We start from the raw sequence: 21,280 nt of genomic DNA on the forward strand, positions 1-21,280 counted from the left end.
TGCTGGTGATTAACAATGTATGTATGTATGTTTATTTCTTTAAAGGTTTTTCACCTACATGAATGCTATAATAAATAAATGGATGGAAATAATTCACAACGCCTAATCATTGAGTGGAATCCAGTTTACATCTTCAAATAGTGAGAACCTATCTTTTTCAAGTGTGGGAAAGCGCACAGTTAGAAAAGACACTTGACAGTGAAAAACCGCAGCCAGGATTGGAGGACCTTGAAACTCACCTGGAGGCCTGGAAGAAGAAAGGTAAACTGCCATGGTGTCATCGCAAAGAGTGCATTATTATTCTGTTGTTCCAACCAGAGGGTATGGCGGAGACAAAGTCGTTGGAGTAGCTTAAAGCTGAAAGAACCAGCGCAAAAAGATTCTTTTCTCAGCTTGCCAATTCCGTTTCTAGGACCCATAGGGATATGTGTGAGGAAGAGCTCAAAGAAAGCTTCAAAAATCTTTCACTACAAGCCACAAAAGTCATGGAAGCCAATGAGGACGTGGAGGTTGCTTTCATCACAGAGGTTTACGCTGAGCTGGATGCAGAGGACGTGCCAACATTAAGTTCGGGCTAAGGGCTGACCTAGAGAAGACAGCAAGAGAATGTGACCAGAAACCGAAGGAGGGTAAAGATTTAATTTTGAAGACTCTCTGGGACAGTTTTGGGGACCAAAACGGCAGAGGCGGAGTGTGACCGGGTCTTTTCTGTTCAACCTTGTGCGAACCTGGAACCATACGACTTCATGCTGAGCCACCTGGGAGGATTGGTTAAAGCTGCTAGAGAAGCGCATGTCCGGTGGAATCGTTGGGCCCCTTCTGCTGAGCAAAGAGACTTTAAAAGCCATCTGAGGGAGCTTGAGGTCTGTCTCCCCAAGCTGGTTTCCAGAAAGGCTGAATTTATTCAAGCAAAAATCGAGCAGGATTCTGAGAGAGCAGTTACAGCCCATAGTTCTCCAAGGCCAGCCATCAAGTTGAAGCCTACTTCCCTTCCCAAGTTTGCTGGAAGTAAACGTGATTTTCATCGCTGGAGAAAGGAATGGGAAGCTCTGCTTGGCATGGCAAACCAACCGGATAAAAAGAGGTGAAGAAATTTCAGCTGCTGGACAGTCTCGATGATAAAGTGGCCAGAGAGTTTTGACTTACAGCTTATAATACAGCAGAAGAAATATTCCGTGTCCTGGAGAATCGCTTTGGGAATAGAGCTGCTATTGCCCTTGAAATTGTGGAAGTTGAAAGCAATGCCGGCAGTAAGAGGTCACCAAGCCAGGAAAATAGTGGAGCTGATTTAAACGGAGTCACTGAAGAAGGAATGGCTGGTTTATATTGCTGATGAGACAAATGCTGTTGCACCACAAACTCGGTTTGACAAGCTCCTCGAATTCCTCAAAGAGCAGGAGGCAATATATGAGCAGCTGGAGCAGTTAAGAGAAGATGAACTCAGCAGGAAGGAGACCAGGTCTGACCCAAGGCATGCCAGAACAAGAGCCACCAAATTGAGCAGTGACCCAGCAGGTTGTATTGTCTATGGAGACAGACATATGTCAAAAACTCATTTTGCACACTCAAAGAGGACTGCGGCAGTCAAGTACGAAAAATTCACCTGTAAAAGTCCAGCTACTCATCAGTCTCCTGTGTATCCTGCCGCTTAGGCTCAATCCCAATTCACCCCTTGCCCCTACCCCTTGGCCCTACCCCTCCGTTTTGCGCGTTCCCGTGAAGGGGTAGGGTTGTCTCGATTCTCTTTTGGTTGGAGGGGTAGGGGTTAGGGGAAGGGCCAGATAGCCCTTGAAACGAAGATTTTTCGGGACCACACTTCAAACGAAGGGGTATGAGAAATGTACCTGCATACACCGGCTACAGAGGCAACATGACTGGCAATAATAATTTTCTTTATGTCGCATTCAATCTTGTGTTCATATTTACGGTCATGTTCTTCAAAGAAACGGTTGCAAAAAAAAAATCGCTAAAGTTCGTTAACAATATGACGGTTGTAAAAGCCAAAGTTTGAAGTGAAGTGAATGAGGCGAATTCGCGTCCACCGTGCCGTTCTAAACGCCTCATTCGCGCCGCAAGACTTCCAGACGCGCGTCTTAACATTGAAATCACTCGTGCCAGACGCTCTATTCGCGTTTGGTGTGAACGTCGAAGATATCGTCATCTCCGTTGTTTTCTGCAAACTTCAGAAGAAAAATGCAAAAAAATAGCTGTAACTCACGCACGACTACCGCTGACGACGGCATCTTGGAAGTTTGTGATAAACATTGGTGCATCCCCTGTGACGTAGGCGCTAGCAACGACGTATAATGACGTGTAACGGTGTAGTAGTGGTGTCCCATTTCTTAGGGGAATATTTTCACCCCTACGCCTTGCAACTCTGTTTCAAGGGGCAAGGGGTAAGGGTTAGGGGTAGGCGAAGGGGTATAAAAGAGAATTGGGATTGGGCCTTAATATAGCACCATAACCCTCAAGCGAGACTTCCTGGAATGGTGGAAGTGGGACAGCATTGGAGCCACCTGTGAGCCCAAGTGTGGAGGTTGTCGCTGCGGGAATTGCCAGCCAATTGGGCAAATAAATGACACTCGCTGAAGAAAGAGAAGCGGAAATGGTGAAAAATGGCTTAACATGTAAATGGAGATGAGCACTGTGAGGAACCACACTGGCATGCTAAATACCCATGGACAGAGGATCCAGTTTCCCTGCCAGACAACAAAAGGGCTGTCCAAGCAACATTCCTCAGGACAGAAAAACAACTGACAAAGGAACCAGAATGGAAAGTTGCCTAGCAAGTGCATGACATGGTCCATCGCAAAGCTGCAGTAAAGTTGTCAAATTAGGTGATTGAGAGCTGGACTGGGCCACTGTGGTACATCAGTCACCTAATCGCTCCAAATCCTTACTCTGTCGCAACCCCAGCGAGGCTCGTCTGGAACAGCAGCCAAAAGTTTAGAGGCTTGAGCTTGAAAAACCTGCTGTTCAAAGGTCCCGACGTGCTCAACCCCATTCGTGCTGTCCTGTTGGGGTTCCGAGCTGGAGTCTTCACTGCCTTGGGCGACATAGGGAAAATGTATAACTCTGTCTGGCTGGAAGACAGAGAAGTCCATCTGCACAGATTCCTCTGGCGCGATTCTGGAGGAGATGAAATTGAAGAATATGCCATAACAAGGGTAAATATTGTAGACAAACCAGCAGGCTGCATTGCTCAACTGGCCATGCGAGAGACCGCAAACCTACCCATATTCAATCACCTTAAGGATTCTGCAAGAAGATGCTTATGTCGACGACATCCTGACTTCCCACTACAGCATGGATCAACTGAAGGTCATCACGTCGAATGTTGAGCAGATCCTAAAAGCTGGCAGATTCCACATAAAGCCCTGAGTCTACTCAGATTTATTAAAAGGGCAGGTGAGATCACAAGCGCCAAATCCACTCACCAGAAGAGAACTTCTAAGTCAAGTCTCAGGGCTGTATGATCCACTAGGTCTGGTGACACTAGGTTTTGGCCTTCCAAGAGTCCAAAGTTAACTACGGCCCAACCAAGAATACCTGAAGAATAAATTCATCAGACCCATGACACCCCCAGATTCTGCTGTCAAACCCGTTGGTGTCACCTTTTCTGATGGCAGTGAACATGCATACGGAGCATTGTTGTATCTGCATTGGAGCTGCAGTCAAGGCATAACCATGAGGCTTGTTGAATCCAAGGCCAAACTGACCCCCCTTGACTATAAGGGAGATGCCGTAAAAGTGGAGGTGTGCGGAGCTGTCTTTGCTGCCCGGTTAAAAAAGTACTTCCAAAGACATTGCAGGGTCCAAATTGAGAAGTGGTATCATCTCGTTGACAGTCATACCGTCTTAGGAGCAGTACAGCGTGAAAGTTATGGCTACCAAACCTTCTTTGCGAATCGCATTGGAGAGATTCAAAGCAGCACCAACGTCCAGGATTGGTGATGGGTTCCAGGGCAAATGCACATTGCAGACATCATCACGAGAGGAGCTGGCCCTAAAGATTTGAATGAAGACTCTGAGTGGTAGTCAGGTCCAAAGTTCCTCAGTCCACCAGTGAATGAGTGGCCAATTAAATCTGCTAAAGATGTTGCTACTGCAGCCAGAGAAAACATCACCAAGATCCAGAAAAAAGCTGCACTTATCAGAGCTCAGTTGAAGAAACAAGAGCCAGAAGTAAATCGGAGTTCAACCCAGATGGGACCAAGTAGACCACCTGGTGGAACAGCAGTTCAAGAGCTAATTGATGTGAAGAGATTCAACAATCTAACACGGCTGATCAAGACGGTGGCATTGGTCTGGAGAGCTGCAAAAAAGTTCATTCAAGTCAAAACAATGGACAAACTAAAGTGGGAGGTGGTATCATCAGCTGGTATTATCACTCTCAAAGAAAGAGAAGATGCATTCAGGGACCTCTGCTTAGCAGTGCAAAAAGGTGTGATCTTCTCAAACACCACAATAGATCGACTGGTTGTCTACAGAGACATGGCAACTGGACTTTTGGTGTGGTGGCAGAGTTCAAGTCTTTCATGAGGACCTCAAAACTGTTCCCCTCTTGCCCTTTGATGCCTGGATCGCAACCTTGTTGGCTTGTGAAGGCATGATGGAGTGGCAGGCACCTTGTTGAGGATGAGAAGGAAAGCATGGGTTTTAAGAGGAAGAGGAGTTTCTCAAAAAGTCGTTGACCGATGCTTCTCCTGCAAAAAAGCAAAAGCCAGAGTATGTCAACAAGTAAACTACCTGAAGAGAGAACGAGACCTGCTTCACCATTTGAGTTCACTGCCATCGATCTGTTCGGACCCTACCAAGTAAAGGACGATGTCAAGAGAAGAGCGTCAATGAAAGATTGGGGAGTTGTCTTTTGCTGTATGGCAAGTAGAGCTATTCATGCAGAGCTGGCCAACACTCTTTCTACAGAGAGCTTCCTATTGGCATACCAGAGGTTTACTGCAGTTATAGGTCAGACCCAGGAACCAATTTCATTGGTGCAAAACCTGTACTGAAGGATCTGTATGCTTTCCTGGAAAGTCAAGATAAAGGAACCTTGGAGGAGTATGCAGTTAAGAATGGAACACAGTTTGCCTGGAGAGTGCATCCAGCTGATTCACTACACCGAAATGGAGCTGCGGAAGCTGCAGTGCGTGTTACAAAGAGAGCTCTCCAAAGTCTTGGAAAAGGGTCAGACCTCACTTTCAGCGAGTTCTTAACAGCACTTCAACTTGCAGCCAATCTTGCAAACGAACATCCCATTGATGCAAGAGTTCAGAGCCGGGAGGGTTGTATACAATAGGGTGAATTCAGGTTGATTGTGAAATTTTTTGCCATTGAGATGACTGGAAAAAAGTATTAAGTATAGTAACTTATTAAAATAGCCATTCATTTATAAATATGGTTAAAAGCATAGGTTGTTTCATAGCCTTTGTGGTTAAAATCCAGTCAATTAACCTATACAAATGTGTAAAAGCTATTAAAATGCATTTATTTTGTACTTTAAATGTAAAATAAATTACATATGTAATGTATTGTTATTGGGCTGTATAATACCTACCAGCTTTAACGGAATGTGTAATATTGACTAACTCAGACCTTTGTGAAATATATTTAAGGCTAAATATTCATGTTTTAAATGGTTCATTAACTTAAGGTACTGATGTATTTGATGTAGTTCTGTGCAAAAGTTAAAATTAAGTCATGTTTAAACCTGCCAATTTATGAACTTATTGGGTTTGCTGGTGATTAACACTGTATGCATTTATGTTTATTTCTTTAAAGGTTTTTCACCTACATGAATGCTATAATAAATAAATGGATGGAAATAATTCACAAGGCCTTATCATTGAATGGAATCCAGTTTACATCTTCATATAGTGAGAACCTATATTTTTCAAGAGTGGGAAAGAGCACAGTTAGAAAAGACACTTGACAATAACTGACTTGAAACAGTTATGAACAGTCTGTGTTGACAGAAAAAAATGTGATGACTAAGTTGTAAGACTAGTCTTAACTGTAACCGGCCCCTGGTGTTCCCTCATTTAGTCTGATATATATAGTCCGTTTTGTTCAGTTCTTGGTCCTGTCTCGTCAGTGTTTTACGTGGTTGTACTATTGTTTCCTGAGTTTCCTTGCATGTTGAATTTATTGGATTAAAGACTGTTTTTGCTGATCTCCTTCATCTTCGTGCAGAATCAATAGTTTATTTAGGCGGGGGTTTTTTTACACCCAATTTTCCCCCTTCCTCCTATCACCATGGACTTTGCAGTTTGCCATTTGTGGGTGGAGTCACACACCAGGGGCTTTTTGGAGTTGGCATGCCTAAATCACTATCCAGACTGCTCGCTCTGCGTTTTTTACATCGCCAGTCTGAGCCGTGCCAGTGAGCCCTACTGAGTCTTATTCCGCCCCGGAGCCTGAGCCCCACGACACGTCTGACCAGGTGCGCGAGACTGCAGCAAAGCCCATCCCAGAGGGAATGCTTGTGGAACTTGAAGGTATGGATCTTCACCTTGGTCAGACGTCACCCTGGCTCCACCGCAGGGTTCCTGGCTCTTAGTTGCACTTCTGCCCTCCATCCCTTTTGCTCCACTGGGCTCTGCCTTCCCGTCGGCTCCACATTTGTCCTCAGTCGCACTGGCTCCACTGCGGTCTTCTGGATTCCCGCTTCCGCCTCGGCCCCATGAGCCGTCAGCTCCGCCTTGACCCCCTGGCTCCGTGTCTCCTCGGCTCCGTCTGGGTCTCCACCATGGCCGGCTCCGTCACAGGAGATCACATCCCTGGTTCCATCGCACAGGCCTCCAACTGGGCTCCTCCCTCCTGTGACTCCGCCTTGGAAAATCGCACTGGCTGTGGCTTGGGATATCATCTGGTTCCTCCCTCCCTGGTTTTTGCTGATCTCCTTCATCTTAGTACAGCCACCCGTTTTTGTGACAGGGTGAGCAAACACAGACGATGTGGCATCAGCCCTCAGTGTGGAATTAATAAAATAAAAAAACATTACAATGGGGGAAACAGAGTGTTCAATAGGGTTTATTTATTTATTTATTTCAGAGTCTGAAAGCCCTATTCACTCTGAGTTTGAATAATATGCCAGACCTAACATATGATTCTGATTCACAATAAAATGTTTACACCGTTTCAAACAAGTTGTTGTGTAGCACATATCATCACAGCTGTTTGCTCATCACTAGTCAATATTCCTTTCATTATGCACCATTATAAATGATTGAGTCAAAGTGTGTTTGCAGTAGTAAACTGATTCTGAGAATCCATAAAACATTTAAAATAGCTTTCCCAAAAACAATGAAATGTTCACTGTTAAAGAATGGGAACATTGTTGATTAATCAAAGTTAATGTGGTGTGAATAGTTCCTGAGAGAGCTCATATAAGCCACCAGAGCAAATTTTGAATATGTAAAAAAAATGTATCAATGTTTTATATGTACCCGACTGATTTTTCCATGTAATTTGCTGTGCAAAAGTACTGAAAAAGTCTATGAAAGCTTTTTTCAAGCTATTTAAAGAAGAAAAAAAAACTTGATTAAGTTTGGTTATTATGTTATATAACTGTTACGTTTTGGTCTAAGGCTTTGAAGAGAGCAGGCTGATCCAAATCACTGTGACCTGTTTCAGTCAGGGTTATGTGTTTCAGGAACTGTACGATTTGCTTCTTGTAAATATTTGTCTCTATTCATGGGGGCTTCAGCCACCGGGGCATCATTTGTAGAGTAGGTAGACGTTGCAGTTGGTACCCAAGGCAAGGGCATAACAGCAGATTGGTCTTGATGTATGTCATGTACCTGTGAGCAACTGGATATGTGCTGCTTGTTCTTTTATAAATCTGATTGACACATAACATTGGCACACTTTGACCCAACTGGCATTATGACTGTTAGGTAGTGATGTCATCAGCTTGTTTCTCTGAACCTCTTTCAGGTTAACGAGCTGCAGAACCTAACCAGTGCAGAGGTCATAGTGCCACGGGACCAAACGCCAGACGAGAACGATGAGGTCTTTGTCAAAATCAGTGGGCATTTCTTTGCCAGCCAGGTAAATTATACATGATATTTCTCAGAAACCTTGTGTTGTTTTGTTCTTAAGGTCTGAAATTTACAGCTCTAGTATGTACTGCTTTAGTAATGGATCTTTAATCTGAAGACACGCTATGCTTTATTCCAAGGGTTTTCAAAGTGTGGGGCGTGAGAGCATGTCAGGGAGGCGCAGAGTAGGGCTGAGCGATATCACTGTCAATCAATAGAGATTTATCTGTATGTAAATGTATCCGTGCAGTGCAGGACTGCTTAAAGAAACATGGATGAATGGCTTTATTTATTTCAAGCTGGGTGGCCCCATCTACACTCATTGGTCCAAAATAATGCTCACCTTAACTGTGCACAACATTTCATTTCAAAATTGAATTGAAATCTGCAACATCAAGTGTTATACACTAACATTCAAAAGTTTGGGGTTAAAATTGTATTCATCAAGGAGAGATTCAATTTAATAAAAGTCAGAGTAAACACATTTTTAATTATTACAAACATTTTTATTTAAAATAAAGGCTTTTTATATTCATAAAAGAGTCCTGATTTATTTATTTTTTATCTCAGTTTCCATACAAATATTAATCTGCACAACTGCTTTCATCATTGATAATAATAAGAAATGTTTCTTGAGCAGCAGATCAGCATATTATGATCATTGACACTGAAGACTGGAGTATTGATGCTGAAAATTCACCTTTGCCATCACAGGAATAAATTACATTTTAAAATATATTAAAATAGATTACAGTTTATATAAATTGTAATAATATTTCACAATTTTAATTAAAATTTTTGATCAAATAAATGCAGCCTTGATGATCAGAAGAGACTTCAGAAAAAATCTTACCGACCCCAAACTTTTGAATGTTAGTGTATTTTACTTAATTTTGTTCCTTGACCATGTAAAAGCTAAACGCTGTTGAATTGGGTGTGTAAATAAAAAAAACACAAACATGAAATCATGATGTCTTGTGGTGCCACCTTCAAGCAGTCGCCTCTCTCCTATTGAAACTGAAGTGGAACCAAACATTTAGCACAATAAACATGCTCTCCTCTGGTCCCACAGACTGCACAGAGGAAAATCAGGGAGATCATCCAGCAGGTGAAACAACAGGAACAGAAGCACCAGCAAGGCACCCCCGTGACACACCGCTCCAAGTGACCATCAGGGCAGCCCCAGCGGGCACCTGCCAATGAATGTAGCCCTCCCAACTGGAATCAGACCAGACCGGATGCAGGGGACCGGCCGGGCAGACCAGCAGCCGCGGGATCAAAACCAAAGAACTTCTTTCTAGGGGAGATGAAGGAGCCACAGGCAGAAGGGCTCTGAGTGCACTGCCAGCTTGGGGAGGGAGGGAGGGGGGGGGAGGAAGGAAGTGCAAGGAAGACAAGTGTTCCTTTTATTGTTCAAACACACCCTGACTGAGAGACGAATAGGTATGGGGCGTCTACTATCAGGACGGGACACATCATGGTCGCCCCAAGTAACAATTTCTTTAGAAACTTCTTAATTTAGGCTTAACATAGGGTTAACAAAGATAAGACGCTCCATTAACACGTGTACACTGATGCATTTTGACTGAGTTGTGTTGCTGTTTTTTTGGGTAGGTAAGTGTGGGTGTGCACTAGTTGGCAATTGGCGACGGATTTTTTTTAATTTATTTTTTTATGCTCAGATTGCGATTTCAGTGATCCTCAGCAGTATTGTCACCAGTACACTAGAACAAATATACAGTTTTTTGAAGCAGAAGTATAATTCTTCTTGTTTTGCACAAGCCAGCAAGCGGGCGATTAGTGCACATACGCGGTTGCGTACGCATAACATTATGTTTTTCTAATTTCTGCGATGATGGGATGTGAGAATGTTTGGAAATGTAAAGGACAGAACGTTTACTCATATCTTAGCCTGTTTGCATTTCAGGACACATCATCCAACGCAACGGATCCTTGTTACTTAAGCCTGTGTGTGCCAACGGATGCAAACATTGAAACATTTCTTACTGTGCATATCTTTAATTTTTTAGCTTTTCGTTTATTCTTATTTCTATCCAGCTCTTACACTCCATTTTTATTTTAACGCCAGTGTTTTTGCAGCCTCTGCATTTTGTTATTTCATCACTGCCACACTCTTGTGGCGGCAGTCATTACGAGACGAAGTAGGTATGTAGTAGATGTGGATTGGGAGTCACCACCCCTTGTTTGCTTTAGGGGGTATGAAAAAAATCTGAAGCAAGCACCAGCGCCTGAATGACAGCGCACTTTTACTGGCTTGACATTGGGCGATACTGGCAGAAGCGAAATCGAATGTGCACCAAGAACTCTGCCTTAATCTATGCTGAAAGCAAACGAAAAGATGGGTGACTCAAACTGTGATGGAGGGTCAGGTTGATTGTGGGACGAGGAGGCACCTGTGGTACACACACACGACCGCGTTTGGCTTTAAATCTCTTTGTCAGGGAGCTTTCTAAACGGCATGACAGCTGTGAATGTACAATAAGCAGCCTTTTAGAGAGAGCACCTCCCTGTCATGTTCAGTGAGCTGGTTGGTCAGCGATATTGTTTTTGTTTTAATTTTATCTTCTTTTTTTTTTTTTTTACAATACTCTGGCTGTTTTTGGGAAACTGATCGACAGCATGGATATCACTTTATGTTTTATTTTCTTCTTCTTTTTGACCATGGAAGCTCGTGGCCTTAACGTCACCAGTCTATGACATCACAGACAGCTCCCTCGCTCAATGAGAGCTAAGCCTCATCTTCCAGACGCAAGGTTTATGCCAATACGCACAGCTTCCATTTGTGTGTATGCGTGTGTGTATATAGATATATATATAAAGAGAGAGAAATATTTATGAATCTATTTTTTTCCTATTTTGTGATGAGAGCTATTAATCAGAAACAAACAGAAAAGGTCTCTTTTTTTTTTGGGTGGAACACTGCCATGTTATTCTGAAGGGAAGTGTTTATTTTCTTGGAAGTAGACTATGAATATTGGTAGTATACTAACAGTAAGAACAGTAATGAATCAACGCAACACTTTGATCAGAATGTGATTGGCGCGCATGTCAGTATTGTGATCTACCTCAGGCGTCAGGGTACCTCAGTCCAATCTTAATTTCCCTTTTTTTCTCCCAACATTTTGTATGCCTTGTAAACTGAAAGTTTTGAACGTTTTCTTTTTTTATGATAATCATACAAGTTCAAGAAAAAGACTAGTCTGAAGTCTTCAGGTTCATCTGACAAAGAATGGATCTTAAAGCTTTCAAAACTGTATCTGAATTTACTGCGTTCTTTTACCGATCACAACCTCGTGATTTATGGAATGTGTAACTGAGGTGTACTTAGCTGCCCGAAAGGGGTTCTAAATATGGATACTGTGTACTGATGTCTAGATCAATGACAAATGGTTGAAAAAGACTATGAATATCAAGTAGAATGGCTTAATTCAAAGCATTCTCCAGGAGTAGTTACATTGTCTGAAGCGTAAGCCAGCTTTCATTTTATAAAAAAAAATGAGTCCAAATTCAGGAATTACAGTAAGACCAATTTTTTTAATTGAGGTTTTTCTATCAGGGCCTTTCACAAAACAAAACTGGTTTGATATGAATAAAAAAAATAAAAAATAAAACAGCTCTGTTAACTTGATATAATAATCACAGAGTCACTGTGTTTGTTTATTGTAATCACACAGAAATCACAAATGCAGGTATTTTTGTCGCCTCAGATCTGCTCTGAATGCAGTGGATCTATTGCTGGTCTACTGTACATGCGTGTTATCTCTCAAAGACCGAGGCCTATGTCAAATCGAGATGGAAGACAGTTACATGGTCAGGTCCAAGTGTGTGTACTTGCAAAGCTGGTTTGCATTCATACAGTAATTCACATTATTTGTCTGTTTACTGAACTGCAAGAAGTCCCGCTCTATAGTTTTAGTAACCGTTTTCGGAAGGGGTGTGTTACCGTAGACTTGTGTAAATTGTTTTATACCCACTGAAGCAACTTGTCCACACTTATCCACAAAGAGTAGCACAGATGCCAGGTGCCGATGCCGTTTCTGTTTGTAAAGGCTTGAGGCTTCTGGTAGATCAAGTGACTTCTAACAAGTTTTCACTTGAGAAGCTGAACATGGTTCTTACGGTTCTTGTCTCTGTGAAGGCTCGTAGCCAAATGAGGGCGTTATTTCCCCTGAATTATTGACTTTCTGCTTAATCTCAGGTGTTTGCTCATTGATGGAGTTCAGGTTGTGTAGCAGTATGGTAACTCGGTTCACTTTTAAGTGTTATTGTAACTGTAACGCGCCACGCTGTCGATAGACACCTATCTAAAGTTCTACAGTGGTTCTTAACTTTTCTTAAAGAGTTTGTATTTCGAAGCTTTGTCACGTGTGCATCAGTCGTGCATCAGTATTTAACTTTACAGAAGCATTAGTCGATACATGCATTAACTAACATCACACTGTTTTATTGTCTCTGTAATCTGGTAATCACGCTGTCTCGCTATCCATTACGATATCCTGTAACATAACGCTAGGGATAATTGAGGTCTTTGCATTATCTTTAGGCCATAAGTCATAGCTAATATAAGTCGAACGAATCAGGTCAGTTTAGGGTTAGCTGTTGTTTGTAGTCTTGGCATGAAATCTCATTGTTGTTTGCTTTTGGGCCACCCTTTTAGGGTGAACGGAGACTTAAAGTAGGTGCTGTTCTATGTTTTTTGATATTCGAATGATATTAGAATAGACCACAAACACAGCTATAGTTGCTCACAGTATGAAGACACCGTTCTAATTGCGTTTAACTTGGGATGAGAGCAGGAAATCAGAGCGATGCATGAGAAATCAACGCAAATCATAGGCTGTGAAAACTTCTTTGCGCCTTTTCCACGGCAGATCCATTCCTACGCAGCTCTCTAGCTTCTCACGTTAGTTCATTTCGAGCGATGTGAAACAGAGACTGGGCTTGCTGCACTGCCTGCCGTCTCCCCTTAGCTGGATTGTGGGTAGTGGGGGAGGGGGACTGAGAGCTGATCTTTTTTTTTGTTTTTCTTTGCTAACAACCATGTTGTTTTGAAATGTAGGCGAACTGTACTGCTGATCAACATGGATTTGAGCAATAAAATTCTTTATACAATTCTTGTGTCCGAAGCTCATCTTGTTGACATCTTTGTTGGCCAGGGGTGTACAGTCCTTCTCTTGGAGGGCCACTGTCCTGCAGAGTTTAGCTTCAGTCTTAATTAGACACAATTGAACTTGCAAGACTCTTTCCCAAAATCATGTAGCCCTAGCACTATAAAAGGGGTGACTGTTTCGGACACAGCCCTTGAAAATTCCAGGCAAGGGTGTTGGGTTAGGCCGGAGCTTAATTTTGCAGGACAATGGCCCTGCTGGAACAGGATTGGACACCCCTGTTATTGGGTATGAATGATTGGGTTAAACAAAATGCACTAATCATAATGTGATGAAATTTTCCCTTTAATTTTAAAGCAGCATTCATAATACTCCTCAGTTGTGCATATGAATGCTTGCTTGGAATGAACACCATGCAGGTGTGATTAAATGTTCTGACAGAAGCTAATGGAATGAGTTTATTGTCAGATGATTGATCACATCATAAACAGCTTTACTCATATGAATGGGGTGTTTGATGAATGAAAATACTGCATTCTGCTCACAGCGTTCCTAATGGCACTGGCACATACCATTTAAACACTACCAAAGTGGATGGGCTTTCAGTGACCAGGCATGACTTCACATATTGAATGTCTGCCTTTCCATATAGAAAAAAACCCATAGTGAATATTTACAATTTTAATATTAACAAGTACTCCAGCATGTTAAAATATTAAATATTTTCCCACTCAGTGAGGTAGCTCACTTTTTAAGGCTAATGTGAAATTTCCACAACAGTAACGCACAACCAAAATCCACAATATCCATAATGTCTGTTCTTAAAATATCCACAATGTCTGCATTAAATACCTCAAATACATATACTTTACTGCAAGATTCCATGTCTTTTAAACCACAAAAGACTGTTATGGACAGCTAAATCAGAGTAAATGCACAGTGTGTATTTTAAACTGTGATTTGTACATGAAAGAAGGATTCAGAATTCAAGACCAACATAATAGACCCAACAGAACATCCCAAAATGGCACCAAAAAGCTCATTGTCTCACATACATTACAACCTGTGCCAAAAAAATACACAGCAGCTTTCCAAGTAAAGAATGTGTAAAAAATCACACTTCCATTTTTAAAAATGTTAGGCCACAAAAATCAAAAACACACTTTGAATTCAAATAGTAGCCACCCATAAAGTGACTAAGTAGGATCAGATCAATGACCCCACACTGTCCCTTATCTGTTCTTCTTGTCTTGCCTGAGTCCATTTGTTTCAAGGCCATCCAGGTGGAGATGCCGAGTGCTGTATTTACGAATCAGAGCTCCAGGCAGCAGGGCGACACAAGCAATAAGGAGCAGTTTCAACAACACACTCCAGGAGAACAAGTCATCCAGAGAGGATATACGAGACAGCATTGATCCCGTCTGGACGCAGATGAAGTTGTATGGCATCAGGCCTGAAAGACAAACAAACATGTTTCAAATAAATGCTACAAATATTAAGGGAAATGTTCCTTCATTTAACAGTGTTTACCAATGAAGACAGCCATGAAGAAAAGAGTGACAGGAATATTAAGTATTGGGGAAGTCATGTTTAAGAACCAGTTTGGACTCATGGGAAAGAATCTCAGGAACAGTAGAAAAAAGAACAAGCTACTTCGGTTTTCCTCGACCTGGAAAAAAGTAAAAATTAGTAAAATTATAAATGAAATCCAGTGATGATTAGAATACTTCGTGCTTTCAGACTTCTTAGAAGATGACTAGATGTACCTTCTTCTGCAGCTTGGCCACCTTGTCAGGGAACAGTCTCACAATGTGCTCCTTGCCAAACGCCTGGGACAGGAGGAAACAGAGAGTGGCACCTACTGTGGTGAGGACACAGGCGAGAAGAAGACCATACCACGTCCCAAACAAGGCCCCAGCCAAGATGTTCTGGGGGGGATAAAGTCATTTAATGTAGAAGTCAAGATCAAAGGATATGAAGGTGCATGTTGTACATAACCCTCCAGCTGTGACCATAATATGGGAACACTGTTAGTGTGGGGGGTCAAATTAACCCCATGCAATTCGCTAAAAACAGCCAATACCAATGTTGTCAGAGACAACAAACAAAAACAAAAAAACTTCTTTTTTTTTTTTTTTTATGACAACTTGCAGTGACTATTTGCAGGAGGTGAAAATTATTACAACTAAGCATAAATAGCATCTAACATTATTTGTGCTTTGTGTAAGTGGAATTTATTGCTATTTGTACTTGGTGTAAATAAATAGCCTCTGCCTTTTTGTTATGTCTGGTTCTCAGAGCCTTTTCAGGGTAAAATGGGTTTCTCAAACTTCCTGTTAGTGCTGCAACAGTCTAGTATTTAAGATCCAAAAAACATACAATTGTGACTGAAAACTCAAGTAGATGAAGAAACAGAATTCTTGGATGGTTATCTTCTTAAATTTGTATAATTCTCAGTCCTCATGTTCTCATGCATTTCATATTTAAGTCTTTGGCAAGCTACATTATACATTTTCAGTTTTTTGCCTGACTTGGGTGTTGATTTTTGACAAATCACATGGAAACCAGTGAGGGTCATTTTGATCGTTGTCACCAAAATGTTTACAGCCTTTCCAAAACATATCTGTGTAGAAAACTTTGAATGCACATTCATAACCATAAATAAGAAACATTTCCAGAAGAAATGAACAGTTTAACCAGAATGCGGGTTAAATTCACCCGCAACACAATAGGAAGGATAAATGTGTACATTCAAGAATAATGTTTCTGTGTAAAAGTTGTGCTCTTACTAAAAAAGAGGAACCGGGTATGGCAAAAGCCTGCTTGTAGAGGTAGGCACTGCAAAAGAGTAACAGCACATATCCTGTGTACTCTGTTTTATAAAACTGCAACAGCTCGGCCATCTCTTTCAGCTCATCCAGGTCTGATGGGAACTTCAACCTGGACCAAAATAAAGTCACATGACATTGGTAAACTTTCAAGGACAGTATCTGGACATTACCTATCTGGTTCAAATACATTCTGGTAATACCTTAAGTATCACCCTTTTGCAATGTTAACAGCCCATTGGTTACCAGCCTTAGGGGTGGGTTAACCCAAAAATGAAATTTCTGTCATTAATTACTCAGCCTCATGTCGTTCCAAACTCTATGACCTTCGTTCATCTTTTGAACACAAATTAAGATATTTTTGATGAAATTCGAGAGGTTTCTGAACCAGCCATAGGCAGCAACGTCATTGCAACTTTCAAGGCCCAGAAAGGTAGTAAAGACATTGTTAAAAGAGTCCATGTGACTACAGTGGTTCAACCTTAATGTTATGAAGCGACAAGAATACTTTTTTGTGTGCAAAAAAACAAACAAAAATAACTTTATTCAACAATTTCTTCTCTTCTGTGTCCGTCTCCTATGCTGTTGATGGAATAAAGACAGTGCAGCGCTTCCGGGTCTTAAGTCAGAATGCCGGCTCATTATTGGCCGATGCTGTTCACATGAGCACCACGATGGTGAGCCGGCATTCTGACGTAGAACATGGAAGCACTGCTGTGTGTTTACTACAACTATTTTAACAATGTCTTTACTACCTTTCTGAGCCTTGAAAGTTGCAGTGACATTGCTGCCTATGGCTGGTTCAGAAACCTCTTGGATTTCATAAAAAAAAATCTTAATTTGTGTTTCGAAGATGAACGAAGGGGTGAGTAATTAATGAGGGTATATAATGAGGGTGAGTAATTAATGACAGAAATTACATTTTTGGGGGAACTAACCCTTTAAACCACCTCATCAGAGATGAGGAAAAAAAAATATAAGGTGGCTCGGTATGCTTTTTTCCTCAGAATCTTTCTCCTTCAGTGCGAAGATCATTTCCTCGTTGACTCTGAAGAAGACTGCGAAGAAAAGAAGTGGATTAACCAGCGCCAATGAGCTCTGCAGCTCCCCTGCTGCCATCCAGCGTATCTTGAGAGCAAATTTCATGCCTGAAAGAGGAAATTTCATCGGCATTTAGTCACGTGGCATCACGCCACGAGTGCCCTATACACCTTGGGGCGAGAACAGTGAGTGCTTCACTTGTGCCACAACCTGGCACTGAGACTGAGCTTCTCATCTTCCCTGCCAATCTGACTCTACAGCACGATTTCATCATCCAGCTAGATTCATCATCAATTACCCCTTCAAGGTCGACCAGAAATCTTGGAGTAATCTTTGAGGACCTTCAAAGACCACATTGTTAAGACAGCTCATTAATGCATGTTTGCACTGCACAACAGCAGGAAGATCAGGCCTTTCTTAACTGAGCATGCAACACAACTTCTCATCCAGGCCCTGGTCATTTCCAGGCTTGATTACTACAATGCTCTTCTGGCTGGACTTACATCATGTGCAATCAAACCTCTACAAAAGATTCAGAATGCTGCAGCACGTCTTGTCTTGGGGGGTGGTGGCGCAATGGATAAGACACATGCCTTTGGTGTGAGAGACCCGGGTTCGAATCCACTGTGAGACACCAATGTGTCCCTGAGCAAGACACTTAACCCCTAGTTGCTCCAGAGGCGTGCGACCTCTGACATATATAGCAATTGTAAGTCGCTTTGTATAAAAGCGTCAGCTAAATGAATAAATGTAAATGTAAATGTAAAATGTCTTCAACGAAACCAAAGGGCCCACATCACACCTCTCTTCGTCTCTTTGCACTGACTACCACTTGCAGCTCGCATCAAATTCAAGGTATTGACGCTTGCTTACAGATTTACCACAGGCTCAGAACCCTCCCACTTCCACTCAGTTATGCTGCGTTCACACCAACCGCAAATAGAGCGTCTGGTGTGAGTGATTTCCATGTTAAGTCAATGTAAAGACGTGATTACGCGCGTCTGGAGGTCCTGCGGCAAGAATGAGGCGTTTAGCGCGGCGCGGTGGACGCGAATCCGCCTCATTCGCGCGAATTGATCATCTGGCGCAAGTGATTTTATTTGGTGATTTTTGTGCATTCACACGTTTGACCGAATTCGAGTTGAAAAATCTGAACTTTGGCGTCTGTTCGTGACGCGTTAACCAATCAGGAGCCTGCTTGCTGCTGTCACGTGGTGAAGTAAAAACAAAGCAATCTTTTATCACATAAAAACTTGATTTCAATATATGAGACATATTCATTTTGTATTGAATGCTATTTATTCCATATCTAAATCTGGATTATATGAAACATTATTATTCTAATGTAACAACCAACATACTTTAGTGTATAAGAACATAGTTTGTGTCTGGACAGTGTTGTGAAAATCACAGGACAGGTTAATTACTTTTGGAGGCTGGCTCCATTTATCATCAAAACAAAAATAAATTACAGATTTGGTGGGTGAGGGCGAGGGTGATCCTCGCTCCGATGCGGGACAACAGGTCATCAAACTGGGCGTGGGACAGGCGGAAGTACCGCTGTAAGCGGCCATCATCCAGGCGCAGCTCCTGGAGCAAGTGGTGAAACTCGCCAAACTGGGTACGCCTCCGGATCGAGGGTCTGGTGGACCCAAGTACGACAACGATGATCCCTACGCCGCTGTTCTGCTCTCCAGAGCAAATACGAGCGGTGATCTCTTGATGAACGCTCGATCAACATTAGCCATCTTGCAAACAGACAACTGCCTAGCACTTGCGCGCGCAAACGAATGGATTCAAAATGTTCAAGCGTCCAACTAGACGCGATAGACGCGAATTTGACGTACTATTCGCGTTTGGTGTGAAAGCAGCATTACGAGTCTACATCCCTACCAGAACGGCCTATGGTCGGTAAATGAGCGGTGGCTGGTGGTACCATCACAGAGAGGCACAAAATCACCCTCTAGAACATTTTCGATGAAGCCGTCGCCGGGCATCTCTGCCCACCCACAGCACTGATTTGGAAAGTCAAGGCTGTTCATCCCTCCAAGCCGTGCAGGACCACGTCCACCCTAGTGGCCAGAGCTTACTCTGCGGCTGGCCAAGCTGAATCTGTTCTACATACAATGGCGGTCCTCCAGGCCTTTCAGGCCAAACTCCGCTTTACTGCGGCACAGAAATCATTGCAAGCCATCCGCCACTTCCTGCTGAAGCGGTCCAGTTTGGCTGTGCTAGGTTGCAAAAAACATTTGTCAACCCGGCAGCCAACCAAACCAGCCCGACACCTGCTCAGCCTCAACCAGAGCATGAGGTCAGACAGCGCCCCTGTAGCTGCAAGTGCTACCCCCTTCCTAAATACCAGGGTCCCTGCCCGAATATAGCGCTGGACACTGAGCCAAAGATGAAGCAGCTCTGATGCGTTTGCCATAAAAAGGGGAAGGCAAGGTCCCGCCGAGGCCAGACCACCTCCCAAGAGAATTTGTTCCCGCCTCCCAACCTTGTTCAGTTCTGGCCGCTGGCGACGATGTGTTTGTTGTCAGTAACTGGTCTGTCTGACCCACAAAAAATGCATGCACGCATCCACGCGGTTCACCGCTGTTATAGCGAGCCAAAAAATAAAACACAAACACCTTCACAAAAAGAGCACTTTTCCTCTTCACGCTTGCAAAAACGCGAGCGCTGGCTCCCCGTCCCAGTGCGAGTGTCAGGATGGGTCCTAAAGATGATCAGATAAGGTTACTTGCTCCAGTTCGTTGCAGATTGTTAAGATGGCTTTGTTTGTCCCTAGGCAATCCTGCCCCAGTAAGGCCTTTTTGCAGTTTATCTAGGACCCTAATTTTTGAGTGCTTATAGGCTGGGCTCGCAGGACGGTTTTCTTCGTTCTGTGCTATTAGCACGGCGCTATTGGATTGCGTTCCCATTGCGTTGGCAACTAACGCAATGTGAGTGAACCATATCAAAAGGGAACGTCCCAGTTACTAGTGTAACCTTGGTTCCTTGAGATAACAGGAATGAGCATTGCGTAGCTGGCCGGGCTACCGCTCCAGCACAAAAGTTGTTGCTTGCCGCTCTTCAGTCAAAAGATTCGGAGAAAAATGGTATTCTTAGCTGGCTTATATAGGCGAATGGCCCTGCCCAGCAGACTGAAATGCCATTTGTTCGTGCAGGTGTACAAACGTGAAACAGAAACGCAATAAGTATGGAACGGAAATGGTGGTGCGTTGAACCAAGTGCAAGATTCTCTATGCTTGCATAGAAAAAAAAACAGTAAGATAAAAATAAAAACATAAAGAGAGGAAAAAGCAAATAAAAGCTATCCTAGAAATATGTCAAGATAATAGATAAATGAATATACTAATATGAGTAACGTTAGGTAGAGTATTGCAGATAATAGTAGTGAATGGTCACGAGTAAAACTTCTACATTATGAACATGGCAGCAACAGAACAGATCTAATTTCACTGCAGAAGGACAAATGACAGCTGGAGACAAGGACAAGATAGAGAGCATCCATTTTAATAATGTTTACGTTTTCTACACTATGCAAGCTACATCCTCAGAATGTTTTGCATAAGACTGGTAAATCACAATTCCAGCTGCGAGAGCGATCGTTATATAGCGAAAGACAGACCGTAGTTATCATCACACAAACATTAGAGAGGCACACCTGGAGGCTGCAGTCTCCATTTCATTTTGGTTGTCTTCACCATTAGATTTTGCAGTGTCTCTTTCATGGTCCTGTTTAGGCAGCTGGGGTCCAGGGGGGAGATAAGAGGAGAGTAAATAAAGGTAAAATGTAGCCGTTACTATTACAGCGATCAGTCCAGCAAGCGAGCGCATGACGAAGTCACTAGAGAGCGCAGATACTGCATGTCCATTCACTGCGGATAACTTCCGGGAGCGAAAGTACGAATCCTACGTAGGCGAAGGCCATACTTATGAATATTAATTATTCTATGTGACCGCGGATTGGTAACCTTCTTGGCGTGCATAGCCACGCGATCTATTTAATATTCATAAGTCCCTCGCTTTAGTGGAAATCGTTGATTCGCCAGTTTACCAAGCAGACAAAATCAACATTGCCTTTTTGAAAATAAAAAGATGCCACAGTGTAATAAATGTAATGTAATAAAATAAATACATGAAAAGTTGAATATTTTGTGTTCAAAAAGCTTTTATACATAAAAATATATTCCGTATTATAAAAATAATATTTAAAATGTGTGTGTTTCCAAAACTT

General features: G+C 42.5%; 2 protein-coding genes across 3 annotated transcripts in view; one reads left to right on the forward strand and one right to left on the reverse strand.

Moving 5' to 3' along the window:
- The window catches only part of igf2bp2a (insulin-like growth factor 2 mRNA binding protein 2a), a 69,291-nt gene extending 56,116 nt beyond the window's left edge, over positions 1-13,175 (forward strand). For both annotated transcript variants that reach the window (XM_082175673.1, XM_082175674.1), the window contains exons 15-16: positions 7,939-8,052; positions 9,115-13,175. In XM_082175673.1, the coding sequence (XP_082031799.1) occupies positions 7,939-8,052; positions 9,115-9,210 (210 nt within the window). In that variant the 3' untranslated portion in view covers positions 9,211-13,175. The remainder of the gene's footprint in view (positions 1-7,938; positions 8,053-9,114) is intronic.
- tmem41aa (transmembrane protein 41aa) lies at positions 12,772-20,946 on the reverse strand. Its single transcript, XM_082175695.1, has 5 exons — positions 20,708-20,946; positions 15,961-16,111; positions 14,938-15,099; positions 14,702-14,840; positions 12,772-14,624 (listed from the first exon to the last, which is right to left on the reverse strand). Exons 1-5 carry the CDS (start codon positions 20,878-20,880, stop codon positions 14,404-14,406), a joined length of 846 nt encoding a protein of 281 aa, XP_082031821.1. The 5' UTR covers positions 20,881-20,946; the 3' UTR covers positions 12,772-14,403.
- Between the last annotated feature and the right edge of the window lie 334 nt (positions 20,947-21,280).

Source organism: Leuciscus leuciscus (genome assembly GCF_965113295.1).
Source record: "Leuciscus leuciscus genome assembly, chromosome: 7".
Lineage (NCBI taxonomy): Eukaryota > Metazoa > Chordata > Actinopteri > Cypriniformes > Leuciscidae > Leuciscus > Leuciscus leuciscus.

Coding starts and splice junctions, on each gene's coding strand:
- tmem41aa (XM_082175695.1), bottom strand. CDS start 20,880: ATGCGCTCGCTTGCTGGACTGATCGCTGTAATAGTAACGGCTACATTT. Junction 14,841..14,937: donor TGGCCAAGCTGCAGAAGAAG/GTACATCTAGTC, acceptor ACTTTTTTCCAG/GTCGAGGAAAACCGAAGTAG. Junction 14,625..14,701: donor CTTCATGGCTGTCTTCATTG/GTAAACACTGTT, acceptor TTTGTCTTTCAG/GCCTGATGCCATACAACTTC.